Genomic DNA, 16,709 nt, shown 5'->3' with positions numbered 1-16,709 from the left:
TAACGACTTCGAAAATTTTATTATTTTTTAAAATTCACAGTACACACGTAAAACAGAAGCAAACAAGCAACAAAGTGATTACATTTTCAAAGCTTGGCTTTTCAACACATTTTTTTTTCACCCCCACTTGTCACATAAACTAACTAAAATCTCAACACTGTGATAATACATTTCTGATAGACTTAATAATGATAAAAACAGACATATGGCAGTAAAAACTAATTACATCAAAATAATTGAATGAATCTGTCTGGTTGACAGAATGATACGGTTCGCTCCCTTTCCCGCGGCACTACTTTGTACGAGAGACTAGACGCGAGTGACAGCCGAGAATGAGTTCGCGGTCCGCCTTCGCCTCGGCTTCGGGACGCGGTGCGAATCGCAATGCGGAGTCATTACAAGAAACCAGTACCGGCACGGCGGCACCGCGCAGCCCGCGCAGCCCGCCCAGCGCCAAGCCGTGGCCCTGTCCCCCTGTCCCAGGCAGCCCCAGGCCTGCCCCTGCCCTCCACCGCACGCCCCGAGGCACGCCCACGCACTCCCCGGACAGGACGACCGGCTACACCTTCTGCAGCCCCAGCGTTCGCTCGGCGGGCAGGGCGGGCAGGCTGGAGTAGGCAACCCTGCCGACACCGGGTGCTGCAAGTCCGCGAGGTCGGGCCGCCCCGCCGCCCTGCCCTTTGACACGATGGCCGATGGCGTACACATCCGCGTAATGCCCACTCTGACTTCTCTTTTAATGGCCGGTTGCATGTCGTGCAGCTCGCGTGGGCCGAGGCGGCGTGGCGGCGAGGCGCGGGGAAGGGCGTTTCGGTCGTAAAAAAAAAACGCGGCCGCCGCGGCGTGGCGGCGTTAGTGAAGCGTTAAGCTTGCTGTGCCGCGGCGGTAGCGGCGTAGCAGGGCGATAGCGCACCGCGCCCGGTAACCGCCGGTAACCTAGGCAACCTTTCCCCGGAACCGCTTTGTCTTCCCATCGCGCTGTGACAAGCACGGTGGCAAGCCTCGGCGAGGGCCTCCTGGGCATTCCCCCGCCGCAGCAGCCCCAGCGTCAAGAGGGAAGTCCCTCGGCTTGCTGCAAGGACCCTACGAACACCAATGAGAAAAGAGCGGTCACTTAGTCGGGGAACCGGACCACACGCGCCACTGGCCTGCACCGCAGCAGGCTGATTCCGAAAGTCTCTCTGTCTCTCTTGCACCTATGCAGGGCGCCTATGATTTCAAGAGAGACAGAGCGAAGAAAGCGACTCTCGGAATAAGCAATCAGCGGACTCCCCCTCCCCCCGCCTTCGGCAGTGCGTGCATCCTGAACTGCCTACTTTGCTTCGCGACTTAGCGCTACGCCACTAGACCAGACCGGTAGACCGGCCGGCAGGAGTCCCAGTTATCACGGGCATGTTGTCGCACCTCGTCGTCCTTTTTTTCGAAGCAGGGCGCTGACCTTAGACGTGGTTCCGTCGTTCTTTTTTTCGCATTTCTTGCCTGATGGCCGATGCATCTACATCTGGAAAGGCACACTCACAGCTAGTTTTCAACGCATGTCATGTCAAAGAAAAGCAATTACAAATGATGATTAGTTACACACTTGATTTGGAGGGAGAACGGCTATCTTCAAGTAGTACTGTTGGCAAAGTGACCAAGATTTTACTCGGCTGGCTTGCAAGATAATTTAATCTTGTGTTGTGGCCATGTAGTCGTTCAGGTTGATTTGAAGTCAGTGAGCACACAGGGCAGCTGCTTTCGCCATTTATTGTGTGCACAGGCTCCAGAAATAGACGCCTGTTAAGGATATAGTGGTGGACACCTGTAAAAGGTACACAATCACTATGAAAATTCTGACATTTGATAAAACTGGTCAGTGAGGAATTTTTTTCCATACAGTCATGTTCAGAAGTTGTTGCTCCTCTTGGGGAAGCATGACAATCTTCCCAATGAGACTCGCGAAATGTCCGAACCCTATCTATAAAACTGCTCTGGGATTCCCGACAGTCAGAATGAACCTGCCCGGAGTTTCTTTCATGATTCTCAGAAAAATCTCCACCAGCCTACAGAAGACAAAAAAGGAAGAAACACACTCACACCAGGAAACATTTAGCAACATTTCGCAATTAATTAAAATACTTTTTATGGGCATGAATCTGTACCTTAAAGTCTTCATGTGGTTGTGTTAGAGATGTAAAACCACCTACTTTTACGTTGGTTGGCGACATAATAGGGGGATCAGTATCGGCCCATTTCACTGTTCTCGGGGGTCTGGAAACGGAATCAGCTCTGTATCGCTGTCTTTTTAACCTGTAATAGACAATCATTTGAAAATCTAACACTAAACTCACTGAGCATATCGATGAAGAAGAAATTGAAAAAGGGAACTGACCTGAACGGTATACGCTGTTTGTGGCCATAAAGCTGCACAACGTATTTACTGTCTGGATTGGCTCTGACCTTTCCAAAGTCTGTGCAGGAGCACTTTGACAGTAAATGAGAGTGTGTTGGAGCATGCATTTGGGCTTCGGCAGCACGTTGTTGTTGGAGTGAGATGGACTTCCCCCGAACAGATTTCATGAGTGATGTTGAAGAATTTCTACTTCCACTGCTCTAAATAAAGAATGACATTAGAACTAATTCAAAACCATTGAACAGCAATACCTCACATACAGCTTTTGCTGTACCTTTCTTGTTAAGGTGAGACTTGTCTTGAGTGGTTTTGCTTCTTTCATTTCTGAGATAATTTCATGAACTATAGCTTGCAAGTCACCAGTTGAGCCTAATGCAGAAGGTCTTAATGGAGAAGAAACTTTCATATATTTTTCATTTTGAACCAGAGGATAATTTTTATCTTTAACATCTACGTTTGACAACAGACTATTGACATGTCTGTTTCCATCAAAATTAATGTAGGTCTCAGACTTATGAAGTGGGATGTAGCTGTTTCGCCACTGCAATGGCTTTCTCGGCCTCAAGTCTTCTGCAGAAAGATGTTTGTGGAAACTTGAAATGAATTCTGAAGGAGCTACATGATGGGCACGATGACTTTCGGCACTGCCAACGAATTTTTCATCTTCAAAATTAACCCTGTCAAAATCATTGTTAAGAAAAATTATGATTAGAAAGTCAATTAGTAACGAAGGCATACCATTTACTTTGAAAACTAACCCGTGCGCACTAGAAGTATGATCACTGATTATGTCAGTGTACTGGTCTAGGGCTTTTAGAAGAGCCCGGTTTTTTGCTCGTAGTGACATTGTCCTGGGGCTGAGCATATTTTACAATAAGGGCAAGCAAATCTCAAAACTGCCTCAAAATTGCTCAACACCTACGTTTGAACGCGAAGAACGCGAAACCGAAGTGACAGTTTGTTTGTTTTTGTTTTGACGTTTGACATCGACGTAGAAAGGCTTGTATGACAAACTTCGACGACCACACGAGTCTGCGGTTCTTGCCATTGTTATGGCGGAGCAGAAATTTTAATGATCACACAACATAATATCGTACACCAAATTCACTTGCATTTTTTAAATAAACACATTTCAAAATAAATTATTTGGTTTACTATGGTTTAATGAACGTAAGTAAATTTCTCATACTAGCCTCTTCTTGGGTGCTGCCACGAAAGGCCAAACCCGAGTACATTCAGAATTCAGTTTCAGGTTTCAGCAGAGGCTGATGTCGGGTTATGTTGACATAAAGAAACGGCTTTGTCAAAAAATCCGAAAATCTTGTTCGCTTTTATTCTAATTTTCGTGCAATTTTGACGCACGCGTTGCTTACCTCGCCATTATTTTCAACTTTATTTACGTGTGGGACTGGGGAATGGGGTGAAGATGTTAAAACTGTAAGTATTGACTTCTGCTAGGGTCGGGACGCTTAAATGTTCGCCCAAATTTTGTCTATTTACGTGAAAATAACAAACCCTCTCCCCTTTTCTAACATGAATTATTCAATGCAAACGCTGTCAGAATAAATGTTTAGTCGTTATTTGTTTCTTAAGTACCGAAGTTTCAATAAAATAATGTTGTATATTAAGCAGGATGCTTTGTGGGATTGCTCTATCTGTCTCATTCTGTCAACTGTTTGTGTATTTAATTCAATTTTGAATTTTGTCTTCTAAGGTGCTATTTGCTTTTTTTGGTCTATTATTCTTTGTAAGATATTATATTATCTTTTGTTGAAATCTTCCTTGTAATATTCTATCATCTTAGCTCTTTAACTTGTTGTTTACATCTGCATTGATTGCTCCCAGAGCACCACATTGTACAATAAAAGCAGTTACTTAAGTAAAGAATCGGAGGGAGACCAATTCAATTATTAAAATGCAATCTGAATGCCACTGATCATTAAAATTTATTAGATTTGCCTTAACTTTTCAATTGGCTTCGTAATCTTTCAATTTGCATGATTATTGTTTTGCTTCCCAGATACACATGTCAAGCGATGTGTAAGGGAGATCATACTATTTTGCCGTGATGAGTCTGAGTTGCTGTTTGTTGAGGACAACATGGAAGTTGCAGACAGCGGTGGTGGGGATGCACTGTTGGAAGGAGTTGATCCCCCTGCACTGGGTGATGCTGATGAAAATGTAGTACGTACCCCTCCTTTTTACTCTTCTTATATTGAAATCTACATATATTCTTCATAAAATTGTTTATAATGTTCCAATTTATCTATTTTGTGCATTTTAGACTTATGCAAGCATTTCAACGGACTCGAGAGTGCCAACTCAACTCCCTATCACAGTATTATCAGCTTCTCATTCAAAAGCATCAAGTTCTCTGGCTCAATCACCTGTTATTCCTCACAGTAAGAGGTCCAGCGGAAGCAAACATGCATTACGCCAACAGGCCAAAAGACGTCGTAAAAATACAACTATAGCATCAGGGCTCCACCAAGCTGGTGCCACCCTTACTGGAGTAAATGTTAGGTCACTTCAAAGCCAGCACATAGTGCAGCGGCAGCCTTATGGCAGCCTCAGTCAATCCACTCCAAAAGTTCAGTCTAGTGACACTGAGAAACACACAGGAGATCCTGAAGTTATTGATCTGCTGAATGAAGAAGAGGAAGTTGTTGTATTACCTGATATAGGCCTGGATCTGGATCATGAGGAGGAGGATGTCGAAGAAATTGAAGAACCTGAAGATGTTGATGAGGGAGATGAAGTGGAAGAGAGTCAACATATACTTTACGGTATGGAAACATTTTACACTGAACAGTTTGCTTTGAATTACAATTTATTACTATTAACTTTGAATACAGTAGAAAAATGCATTGAAAATTTTAGACAGGTTCAATGATTGCAATGAATTTATTTGAGTTTATCTGAGTAAAAATTATCTTATCAACAGGAGAGGGCACTCCTCATCAGTCGACAATGCGGGAGGTCTTGGCATCAATCCCTGGTTTTAGAATGAGGCGGAACAAACGTGGCTTAAAGAAGAGTACAAAACGAAGCACCCAAAAATTATCTGCTGCAGCCCAGCTACGTCAGACTGAGGAAGGGCTTATTGACCTTGAAACCCCAGACTCAATTCTTGTGAATACCAATCTTCGGGCTCTTCTCAACAAGCACACTCTTAGTATGTTACCACCCCTCTATCAACACAAACTAACTCAATTATTGCCATCGGTTGATCGAGTTCACAGTGCAGTTGGACTAAGGTTGGTATTGTTTCTGACAACTTGACTGAAGATGCTTGATGCTGTAAGAGATATGTCACTTAATTGTTTTATTTAACGATTGTAACAATTCACTGCTTTTTCCCTTACAGCAAAATTGCGTCATCAGGCCTCAACAATGAATTTTTTGCTCGTGGTTGCCAAGAATGGAGAGACAGACTTGCTGAAGGAGAATTCACTAGTGAGAATCAGCAGAAATTAAGAGCTGAAGCTGAAAGAGAAAAGAACCGTTTGGATCCATGGAAGGTAAGTTAATAATAACTTGCAATATTGTTACTTGCATAATGATTGTTGCCATTTAGATCTTCTAAATCATTGTGGTTTTCTACAGCTGAAACATTTTGAACCTATATGGGGATGGCGACATCGGCCAGCACCGCAACCTCCACCTCAACCTCCACCCGAAAATAGCACAGAACATGGCACTCGAGCACCCATCCGCACTACAATTAAGCTACGGAATACCAACACGGTCTCTTCTACTACTGAAAAGCCGGCACCAGCGCCAGCTCCCGTTGACCCAGTCCAGCTAGCGCGTCGCCTCCGCTCAAACGGAGCTGTCACCCGCGCTGTGTCCAATTACCGAGATGTTGTTGCAAATGCCTCTACCGGTCCTGTACAGACCGCTTCAAACCATGCAGCCTCCTCTGTGCCTGCTACATCTCAAGTGTCTCTTTCACCATCTTCAGCAGCAGTTACGACTTCTTCATTGTCATCTGTATCACCTGTCAAAGCAACTTTTGAGTCGACTGAGGCAAAACTACCTGGATCAGTCACATCATCACCAGTATCCCTATCTGTTTCTGTGGGATCAGGACTTTCAAATTCACCAAAGTCCAACCTTACTGAAACAGTATCCATGAACAAAGCTGAGTGAGTATCCTTTATTTTTGTTGTTTCTGCTTCTTGTGTACAATTTTTCTAAAATTTTGACTTGGTTTATTCTTTGTGTTATTTAGGATTCATGATGTAATAGAAAAAGATCCTGATGAGGACTTTGGTAGCAGTTTTGATGAAGCCATTGAAGCTGATGTAGAAATGGTGCTGGAGTCTGATGAAATGAAATCAGAGGATGCACCTTGTTATTTAGAACCTGAATCACATTCTCAGAAAAGATCAAGAGAGACAGAGATAGGAGAAAATGATGAGGAGGGACGCAAAAAGCTTTGCTCATCTAATATTGGTCAAAGTAATACCCCAGATCTAGAACTATCACCAAGAGCTGCTGGTATGTTTTCATAATTATTGTTAAAACCTTGTTAAAAGAAAATGTAACTAAAACAACTTGGTTTTCTAATATTTCTTTTTTGTGTTTGTGTTCAGTTGAAACATGGAATGAATCTGCTGAAGCTGATGATGGTGCGAGCCTCATTGAAATGGTTACAGTAGAAGCTGATGTCAGTTCAGTTTTTGACGAGACGGAAGCTGAGGCAGAAGAATCAATTCTGAGTGAAGACAGAACTATGGATGACGTATCAAGTATGGAAATGGATGCAGTTGGGACACCGGATAAGGAGTCAGAAAACCGTGGGGATAGTCCTGATCATTCTTCTACTCCCTCCCTAGAAGAAGCAAATTTTGATGTGTCAAAAGATAGGCACACTGAAAATGAGGTGCTGATAAATATCAGCTCAGGTTCCACTGATATGTCTGAGACTAAATCTGAGACCAAGTCTGAGGACAAATGCAAGGATTTGTTCTCAAACTTTGATGACATGTTTGATGAGGATAAATACAACTGTGAGAATGTAGATGAAGACAATGTCAGGGGTTCAGAAAGTGACAAACATCACCCTTGTGAGACTAGTGCCTCTTGTGTAGATGAAGAAAGAGACACTTTATTTAAAGATGACGAGGGTGAGTCAAAAGAAAACAAACAAGAATGTGACCTTAAAGATTTTGTAAAAATTGATTATGATGAATATGAGAATAAGGTCAATGTTGTTAATGTCAGTAGCAGCAGCGCAGACTCTCGTGAGTTCTGTGTTGAAATTGTTAAAAATAATGTAGAAGAAGTTTTGTCTGAAGCAGAAGGGGAGATAGGCAGTGACTGTGTTACAATTGAGGAGTTAGCTGGTGCTAGTGAAGTTGACGAAGATGATGTGGAAGATGAAAATGATGAGTATCAAGCAACAAGTTTGTCCAAAGGTCATGATGACTACTTGGAACCAAACCAAGTTTGTGAAGAATACAACTTACAAACAGAAATGCGGGGGAGCCCAGATGAACCACTTGAGACCAGCACACAAGCAAAGAAAATAGAAATGCAAGACCTTGTTGGAGATGATGAGGATGGTGATGAAGAGGGTGATGATGATGTTGAAGAACAAGTGGCAGAAGAAGACCAAGGTCATGAGCAGGACGAAACAGGGGAAGTGAGTGATGATAATGATGACAATGAAGCAATGGATGACAATAGTGATGCTGAATCTCCTGATTGTGCAATCTCATTGGGAAAAGCCTATGTAGATAACAGTGATTTATCCTCGACAAGTGCACCTCAAATTGACTCAGATTGGGATGGAGTTGACTCTAGCACAGAGAAGCTTCTGGAAGATTTAGAGGCACAGGCCAATGCTGTGAGTGCACTGGATAGAATAGGAGAAAGCAGTGTTTCAGCATTATCAGAAGAGGAAGGACTGCAAGCCCGATTAGGTGGAAATACATTCCCGCCTACATCATCATTGCCTGTCCCAAATTTACAAATGTTTGCATCTGGAAGTAATGCTTCTGCCAGTGGTGCGAGTCATGCCCAAGCTAATGTGAACCACTCTTCAAGAGGAGTTGACATTAATTTGTCGACACCTGGGATGTCATCCGTTCAGTATCCAGAAGTTTCAACAGAACAACTAAAATTGGAGCTGGAAGGTAGGCTTTTTGCTTAACATGTAGGACCTAAGTATGTGATAAGAATTTTGGCATTCCTAATGGATTATAAATAATTTCAGTTACCCTTGCTCCAGATGTTGTTTCATGTACTGAGGGCACAGTTAGCTCCAGCAGTGCCCACTCTTCTTTGTCCAATGTTATGGCTTCAACAATTGTAAGTACTTCAACTAGTCCATTTTTTAAATTTCCTTTATTATTAATTTGGTTAATTGGAATGAAGATAAATCCCTCCTCTCCTCTTTTTCATTTAAACAGACACAGTCAAGCGCCGTTCCTATAATGAAAACAAATGTTGCTGCGCCACTCCTTCCTCCAAATGCAGGGCTTCTTGTTAGAACTGCAGGCAGTAACATCGTTAGTTCGAGTGCTGTGCCTGCTGTGCCATACTTGGCTGTGACAGGCAATACTCCGCTGCGAGCTATCGCCACCCCTTCCACCCCTTCTCCTGCAATATCGCAGGTGGCTCCACAATTTAGGCCAAAGCTAAGAAGTAAAGATGCAGGCCTCTCTTGCAAGGTATGATTTTGTAACTTTAAAAGCGGTTTTTTATTGTTTGTCTTTGTTCTAGTCTTCTGATTTTGCAAAGCTCAGATTGTCTCACTCTGTCTTTGCTTTCTAGACCCGCCGGAACAATTCCTCAAAACCACCACCTGGAGCTGTGAATTTGGAAAGAAGCTACCAAATATGTCAGGCTGTGATCCAGAACTCACCAAACCGAGACCAGCTTAGGTTTCAGTTGAAACCCCCTCCATCACTGCTAGCAAACACTGCTGGTAAATCATCAAGTGACATACCACAAGAAAAGGCCAGCTCTACACAAACCCAGTATGGAGCTGTTACATCATCTCGAGGACCTAGAAACGTGTCACCGAATGTTCCCCCTACAATAGTGCCTAGCGCTGGACCTGCCTTAATAGTAAAGCAAGGAAAGACAAGACAACCCTCTCCCCCTGTTTTGCTCAGACAAGTCTTCACCTCACAGCAAGGCATACCTGTTACAATGGCTATGCTTCCCCAGTCTCCATCGGCACCATCTTCTGAGGTAATTTCAGTCTATTAGCTATGTTGAGCTCGATGTTGAGCATGTTTTGCTTCTTTTTTATTTTACAATTGTAACAATCTTGTTTACTATTGTTATTTTATTACAGGGAGGTGAAAACATAGCTCCTGCTGTTGGTCAAATGGCTCAGTATATTCTTCTCCAACGGACTGATCAACGATCTCTTAAGCGTGGAGCACCACCTCGAGCCTCTAGTGCACCTCCTTCCAACCATCAGGTAACAGCCTCTTTTCTAATTTTTTAACTTTCCTATTTATTTTTAACATGAAAGCCTTGCCATTTGCTCATGTGTCTCCTTTTTTTAACCATTTAGTCTGTAAGCGGAGTGGCTGGATTAGCTCGGGGCCGGCCGTCAAGCGTTGATGCAGATTGTTCTCAGCCACATCAGCAAGTGTATGGGCAACAGCAGGTAATTGGATTCTTCCAGTTCCTATGAAAGCTTACCTACTTTCCTTTGCTTACATTTCTTTGTGTGCAATTTGCAATCGTAGGGGCCAAGTCCAGGTATTCAAGCAGTAACAAGATGTGGACCAGAGGGCTACTCTGTACCGGCTTTACCCGATCACATTCCCGGCGCCTATCCGCAGGTAAAATTTTAAAATTTATTTCCTTTAGCCAAGCATGCTTCTTTTCCTCAAGTGTACAGAAATGCTGATTTAAAGCTTCCATTTTTCGCAGGTGATTGCACAGAGTCAAGAACTAGGTCAAGCACAAGGCCAGGGCTCGGGGAGTGCCCACACTGCTCAGGGGCTGCAAGATCATCCACAGGAAGCAATGGGTGAGGCAAACGGTCAGAAGAATGACTGTGCTTGCAACTTAAAAGCCATGATAATGTGTAAGCAGTGCGGTGCTTTTTGTCATGATGATTGCATTGGGCCAATGCATCTGTGTGTCATGTGCCTGATAAGATAGATTCAAAACCAAATTTAGCACTTCTCACATGGTTAAACTGTTGTTACAGCCTGCATATATATATAAATAGTACATATTTATTCAAATACTTACATATATATTTATATTTTTGACATTTTTGTGAAAAATGGAAACTAGACTGACATTTTTTGCTGTTCAAATATCTTACATTGCCCTTTTCAAAGCAAATACTGTACATTTTTTACATCACAAAAATTGACTGTAATTATTTAAGTCAATAGCCTGCAGTCTGAGTGCATATTAATTAATCTGAATCTCTCCCCTGTGAGAAATATTAGGAACAACAGGAATGTACCAGAATTCAGTTTCTAAAACTTTGTGGTAGATGTCATTCAAAACAAAAGAAATTGAAATTAGTACTGCAAAGTAAGTGAGATTTGATTGTTTTCTTCTGTCATCAGATCAGTACTTCAATTGTTTGTTTCCGGCTGATTTTTAGGTTTAAAAATCAGTATGGAAATTATTGGAACCAGCAAAACAAGTTTCACTTTCTGGCCTATTATTTTGTGGAGGCAAAGTTAATAGGAAAGACGTTCAGAGCCATCTCAAATCGTTCTAATGTGTGTCCAAGCACTGATTTCACTTTTCATGTTCAAATATTCATAGAGAGTAGAGTGCTGAAGTACAAAGTAGAGTATCTCATTAGAAACATACTCTTATTATTATTGTGTAAAGCTTTTTCATACCAAAAAGTATCTATTTTTAGTTCTCTCTTTGTTAAAATTTCGTTTTTTACTATCACCTAAATAAAGTTGTTTCTTCAGCAGTTGAAGAGAGCTTGAAAGAAGGACATCAATGTTGTCCTGTTGTTGCTTTGTGGCTTTATATTTTATATACTATTAGATTGTATCCATCATATTTTGGCCAAATTTATGACCATCTCGAACACACTCATTGTATATATTTGTACAGGTATAGATAGTTTGAATGCATTTGCTCAGTGTTTGCACATGTAATGTGCATAATTTCCCCTTTGAAAATCAAAATTACGATTGTAAACAAATCATGACTTATAAATTATAGATTTTATTGTATTCGGATATAGTTGTTACCAAATGTCACTACCACGTCTTCTTTGTCCAACAAATTCGTAAAGTGGTTTGACTGATTTCGAGTGTCTCAAAACTGCTCAGGGTACTATTATAGGACCACTGGGTCAGAGTGTTGTCTTGATTGTTTCTCAGTTCCTTTTTCGTGTACATAATTTTACTTCAGCATTCTTGTTAGTACGATGATGTAGTGTGTCGTGTGTGATTTGATTTAATGCTTTGTCCTGTAAAATCTAGAGTTTGTTACACCTGTCATGTACATACTTATCAATTTAGTTCTTAAGCTAATCCTATCTTTGATGCGGCGGCAATTTTTGAAAACTATTTTAACAATCTAACAAAAAATTTGCTGACTTCTGTTTTTTTTTGGAGATATTGTTCTAGTAAGTAACAATTTTATTTCTCATGCTTCTTTCTTCTATTCTAGAGACATTTTCCTGTCCTGAACTGTGGATGAGATAGGAAGGTGTGATCACTTGAGATCTCATTTCTGACTTGCAATATTGTTGTTTTCTGTCTTATAATGGAAATTTTATTGTAAATTTTATGTTTATTTCTGACATTATAGCTGTTCTTTGATTTGTTTCACATATTGTTATCTAGCATGTTTATTTTAATGTTTCTTCCTGATGGAAGGTTTTCTTGTGATGGTAAGAGCAGTAGCATATTAACATTGTGAGCTCATCTTATTTTAAAAATTTGTAGTGTAACACGGAAAGTCTAGCTTTTACTCAATGCAATGCAGGCTTGGCTCATGCTGTCAGAGCTGTTAAGCTAAAGCAAGGAAGATCAGAGAAAGAGAGAGATAATAGACTTGGAGAAAGTGATTATAACAGATGCTTGCAGCATTAGGTTTGCTACAAATGTATCTTATTTTTAAACATTCAGTTCATTACTATATTCTGTTTTCTGGGCTAGTTTTAACCCCTCCCCATCCTTTAATAATAGGAATCTATAAGCATAAATACAAATTTTGGGAGGGGGATAGACCTAAACTAGCCCTCCATGTGGTTTACCTAAACAGAGACTTACACGAAGTGTACAATGCAGCTAAACATGTTTCCTTGTTTGTAAATTTTAAACATTTTCGAAGGATGTCATTGGCACCTGTGATCTTTTTTCATTCCTACTTCCTAAAATATTCACATTTGTAGCAATCCCATGCCTACTTACTTGCTTGGTTTGCAGTCTGCTTGTCCAAACCTGGTTGAATTGAGTGCAGTTAAGAAGTGCGCCTATGACCCTAATTTATATCCCCCTTTAAAAAAAAATGTATACACCAAAAATGATGTATAAACTAATTTGAAAGAAACCCCTCGTGCCTTTTTTCGTTTACCTGGTACACATCTACCAAAAACCACATCCTTTTTACTCATTTTGCAACTGTTCATGCAATAATGAAAAACAGTGCTGCCTAACACCTCAATGCTTCCAAGCCTCACACACATTTCTGCGCGTGACGTTAGGTCACCCCTCTCTTCAGTAATCGTGTCCATGATTTAATAAAAACAGAATTGTATTGTCAAAAATACATATTTATTCACAGAAATCTTTGGTAGGAAATCGTTACAATCTAGTATACACATCATAAGAGTATAATCTTTTCACAAAACCTTATATGGAATGAAATAATCAGTTCTAAAAACAAAAGCAGAAAAAAATTAAACCCATGTACAAGTTGGGCTATATTCGTACATTTCACAGTTCCTCCTTGAGAGTGTTTACTTGGACAGTGGATCTTTCACAGTTACATTTTGCAGAGTCTGATGGTTGTGGAACCATTTCCATCTCTGGTCTAACTTCAACAGGATCAACAAGTCTCTTGGTCCACTCCTACACATGTACATACCAAAATGATAAATTTATTGCAATTCAGGAACTGAAACCAAATAGAGGTACTGAAATGAAACTTACCTGCAACAGTCTGCCATGGTAACAGAATATGTCTTTTGGCATCAAGTTTTCTTGAGCAAACTTTTGGCCTGCTTGTGCAATTTTCTTTGCTTCTACATCATTGTCGTGAGCCCAACGTATGCGCTCTATCAAATCAGACAAGTCATGTTTAACAGGCACATAGTGCTGCCAAGGCTTAACCAAACCATAGAAGTGCTCATGGTATTTGGAATCTTGTTTTATCACCATGGACCCTCCACCCAAAAGATAAGGGAAACGGTATGCAGCTACAGTGCCATCCACATTAATTTGATATTTATACTGAGAAAATACAGAGAAATTAGAGAAGAACAAAAAATAAGGGAAAAGAATGATCTAAAAATTTGTAGCAGACTTACGTCAAAGAACTTGAAGAATGAAACATGCTTTTCCTTTGGACCATAAATTTCTTCTTCACTCCGATAAAAGAAGAAATTAGTGAGAGAAGCATTCAAGAGTTCGGGGTGTTTTCTTGACAGTTCTACTAGGCGCAACCGCTCTCTTCTGGAATCCCTGCCTCTCCAAAATGCCTTTGGCTCCCTGTCATCCCATGGTCGGTCCACACTAGTCTGTACAGACAGCATATCTAGCATCACCCTAAAAAGAGAGAATAAAGGAGAATCAAATGGTAAAATATTTTAGACATTAATGTATTTTGCTATTACAGTAATTGTGAATTACCTGCCCATACACTGTAGACTAGATTCGGTTATATCATAAGTTGGCAGATGAATATCAACAGTATCGTCAGAACCACACCAAGAAAACAAAGGAAGTAAAGGTCTTCCAGCACTAGGTGAAAGCGGCCAATCTCCCAAATTAAAAAAAATTTCCATGTCTGGGAGACATGTTTTCCGAGCTAGAGACAGAAGTATAGCATCGATGAACATCTTAAATCCAACATGTTTGCCAAAGCATCTCCGGAAAATCTATATTAAACAAGAAAACAGTACAAAATTAGAGATAACTGAGAAAATGTGTATTAAAACAAATAAAAAATTTGAGGAATTCTTGTTTATTTTCATTGTACCTTGTTATCTTTCAGTATATAGTTGCACAAGCTCATACTTTCCGGCTGATTGAACCGTTCTATGAATACAGGATACAGCTTGCTAAACATCACCCTCCGAAATGGTTTCAAATCCTGATTAATTTGGTCATACATGGGGCACTCCATGTCTTCCAGCCACTCTGTTAACTTGTTCTTTGGGCAGTCACATTCTTCAGCAAATGAGACACCTGATGGAAAAATGTAAAGGCCGATTTATACATGTTACGTACATGCATTGCACCAATGTCGCAAGCTAACATTCTTTCTTCTAACCTTGAGTCTGGAATGGAGATCCTGCGACATGTCTGTCGTTGTACTGAATATGGATTTCTAGGTCTCGAACAGAATCATGCAGTTTGTAGCGCACAATAAATGAGCCATCTTTGCGGTCCAAAACTTGAATTGAGGCTCGACCATTGACAAGTTGTCCGGTGGAAGACTTCCCAAGTATTTTGACCTTAAAGACATCCCCAGGAGATTGCTCTAAACTGTTAACACCAACCACATATAAAAATTAATTTTAAAAAATTCAAGATTTGCCGGTTTAACGGACCGATAACCTAAAACTGAATGAATGAACTTACCTTACGTTGTTCTTGTCAACAGGGTGAATAAAGAAGTAACGAGCAGGAAGAACAATTGTCTCAGGATGCAAACCCGGTCCCCATACTCGAGTTTTCGAAACGTCGATGTCGAAACTACAACCATAATTCAAGAAAATTGAAAATAATAGGAAAATTAGTCTCAGTAAAAATGTAAACATAGGCGCCATTGTTGTTGTTGGGAGGCGGAGGCGGAGGGGGTGGGGGTGGGGGAGAGGGCGGGTCTGCAGATTTAAGAATATTGCGGGACATTGGAAATAATATTTAGTGCAAATCTGAATCAAAAACAGTTGTTTTTTCCCACGATTCTGCCTTTCACAAACTGGCGCTAGATCGGACAGAACAGCCGTTGAGCTATGTGGTGCTGCGTCGGCCAATGGGAGCGCTCCATTTTAGGCGCGGCACCAGATACCATTCAAGCAGGCCCGCTCCCGCTGCCCCTGCACAATCGTCACATCAAAGCCAGCGAAGCCAGGATGCCTTCATTCTAGTTAACTTGTAGCTGGAGCAGAATTTTCAACTACCATTTCCTCTTCCACTTCTCGACCACCCCACAATGATGCACAACAAACTCAGTTCACAACGAAAAGTTTGAACTAATTTTCCCGAATTTTCCTATTTATCACCAGATAAACGAACCTAACCAAAGGACCGACTTTGATTCTGTATTGAAAAAGCCTTGAATTTCAACTTCCAACTATTAAGTACTGCTTCAAAGCCACGCAGTATTCTGACGCGTAGAAAGCTGGTCCACGAAAGTTGCCGTTCCAAGGCGTTCCCCTTGGAGGGCCTTGTTGACGAGTCATAACGCAGAGACTGAATTGGTCATACAGCCCATTCTATCTTTGCGCGACCTGCCCCGCGCTCCGTGCTCTCCGTGTGTGCCGGCAGTGTCGCGGACAGGGACGCTGTCCTAGGGTCTGTCCCAGTCGGTCCCAGGGACACCGTGCACGCCTGTCCCTTTCCCCTCTCCATGGAATACGCCGTCGTCTCCGATCCAGACCAAACCAGAACCTTCGCAGTCCAACAATAACCGCACAAGTACGCCGGCCGAGCCTCTAGGCCATCTAGGCGCACCGCACCACTGCACTGTGGTCGAAGGCAGTCGAACCTAACCTAACCTAACCTCACCTAACCTCACCTACCAAATAGAACAACGTAAGGTGTGCGCTCTTCGCCCTTCCATGACCGATGGCAAGAGATGCAGGGAGTGCTGGGCGCTGCTCGAGTCAGACTTATTTCCTCACTTCGGGCGGGCGACGCAGGAAGGACGAAGGGCGGGGCTGGGCGGCTGGGCGGGCCCTGGCCATCCGCGCCCTGCGCCGCGCTCGCCGCGTTCCGCCAAGTTCAATTCGAAGGCCGGTTCATAATTGCAGTCAATGAGCAGAGGGCGGGGCGGGGCGGGGCTGCGGGACACGAGTCGACGGCAGACTTCTGGAAACGGGTGGAGCAGGACGAGTGTGGCGCGGTGCCGAAACGTGCACGATCGGTCAGGGAAAATCGGTCTTGGCCCGCCAATGAATGGA

The 16,709-nt window shown here is 42.0% G+C and overlaps 3 protein-coding genes across 5 annotated transcripts; 1 reads left to right on the top strand and 2 right to left on the bottom strand.

Annotated features, from left to right (window-relative positions):
- On the bottom strand, nucleotides 1–3,425 carry LOC117642108. 2 transcript variants are annotated; one of them, XM_034379949.1, is made up of 8 exons: nucleotides 3,151–3,425; nucleotides 2,667–3,069; nucleotides 2,372–2,592; nucleotides 2,142–2,289; nucleotides 1,877–2,042; nucleotides 1,583–1,801; nucleotides 1,405–1,501; nucleotides 1–1,083 (listed from the first exon to the last, which is right to left on the bottom strand). In XM_034379949.1, exons 1-7 carry the CDS (start codon nucleotides 3,255–3,257, stop codon nucleotides 1,440–1,442), a joined length of 1,326 nt encoding a protein of 441 aa, XP_034235840.1. In that variant the 5' UTR covers nucleotides 3,258–3,425; the 3' UTR covers nucleotides 1–1,083; nucleotides 1,405–1,439. The 2 variants fall into 2 exon arrangements, with proteins under 2 accessions (XP_034235840.1, XP_034235839.1); XM_034379948.1 differs by having other exon boundaries at nucleotides 1–1,501.
- A 201-nt stretch (nucleotides 3,426–3,626) lies between these two features.
- On the top strand, nucleotides 3,627–12,910 carry LOC117642105 (putative Polycomb group protein ASXL3). Of its 2 annotated transcripts, none has more exons than XM_034379946.1 (15): nucleotides 3,627–3,829; nucleotides 4,413–4,576; nucleotides 4,677–5,178; nucleotides 5,337–5,649; nucleotides 5,760–5,913; nucleotides 5,999–6,540; nucleotides 6,627–6,895; nucleotides 6,991–8,535; nucleotides 8,631–8,710; nucleotides 8,812–9,072; nucleotides 9,176–9,598; nucleotides 9,705–9,833; nucleotides 9,930–10,025; nucleotides 10,108–10,203; nucleotides 10,295–12,910. In XM_034379946.1, the coding sequence occupies exons 2-15, from the start codon at nucleotides 4,493–4,495 to the stop codon at nucleotides 10,526–10,528; spliced, it is 4,728 nt and encodes a 1,575-aa protein (XP_034235837.1). In that variant the 5' UTR covers nucleotides 3,627–3,829; nucleotides 4,413–4,492; the 3' UTR covers nucleotides 10,529–12,910. The 2 variants fall into 2 exon arrangements, with proteins under 2 accessions (XP_034235837.1, XP_034235836.1); XM_034379945.1 differs by having other exon boundaries at nucleotides 8,616–8,710.
- A 205-nt stretch (nucleotides 12,911–13,115) lies between these two features.
- On the bottom strand, nucleotides 13,116–15,379 carry LOC117642106 (protein O-glucosyltransferase 2-like). Its single transcript, XM_034379947.1, has 7 exons — nucleotides 15,166–15,379; nucleotides 14,855–15,069; nucleotides 14,561–14,769; nucleotides 14,212–14,459; nucleotides 13,890–14,127; nucleotides 13,513–13,812; nucleotides 13,116–13,431 (listed from the first exon to the last, which is right to left on the bottom strand). Exons 1-7 carry the CDS (start codon nucleotides 15,351–15,353, stop codon nucleotides 13,297–13,299), a joined length of 1,533 nt encoding a protein of 510 aa, XP_034235838.1. The 5' UTR covers nucleotides 15,354–15,379; the 3' UTR covers nucleotides 13,116–13,296.
- Nucleotides 15,380–16,709: the final 1,330 nt, after the last annotated feature.

The sequence above is a fragment of the Thrips palmi genome, unplaced genomic scaffold, assembly GCF_012932325.1.
Source record: "Thrips palmi isolate BJ-2018 unplaced genomic scaffold, TpBJ-2018v1 HiC_scaffold_16, whole genome shotgun sequence".
Classification (NCBI taxonomy): Eukaryota; Metazoa; Arthropoda; class Insecta; order Thysanoptera; family Thripidae; genus Thrips; species Thrips palmi.
Note: the sequence above shows the minus strand (reverse complement) of the source record. Positions and strands in the feature narration are given on the sequence as shown.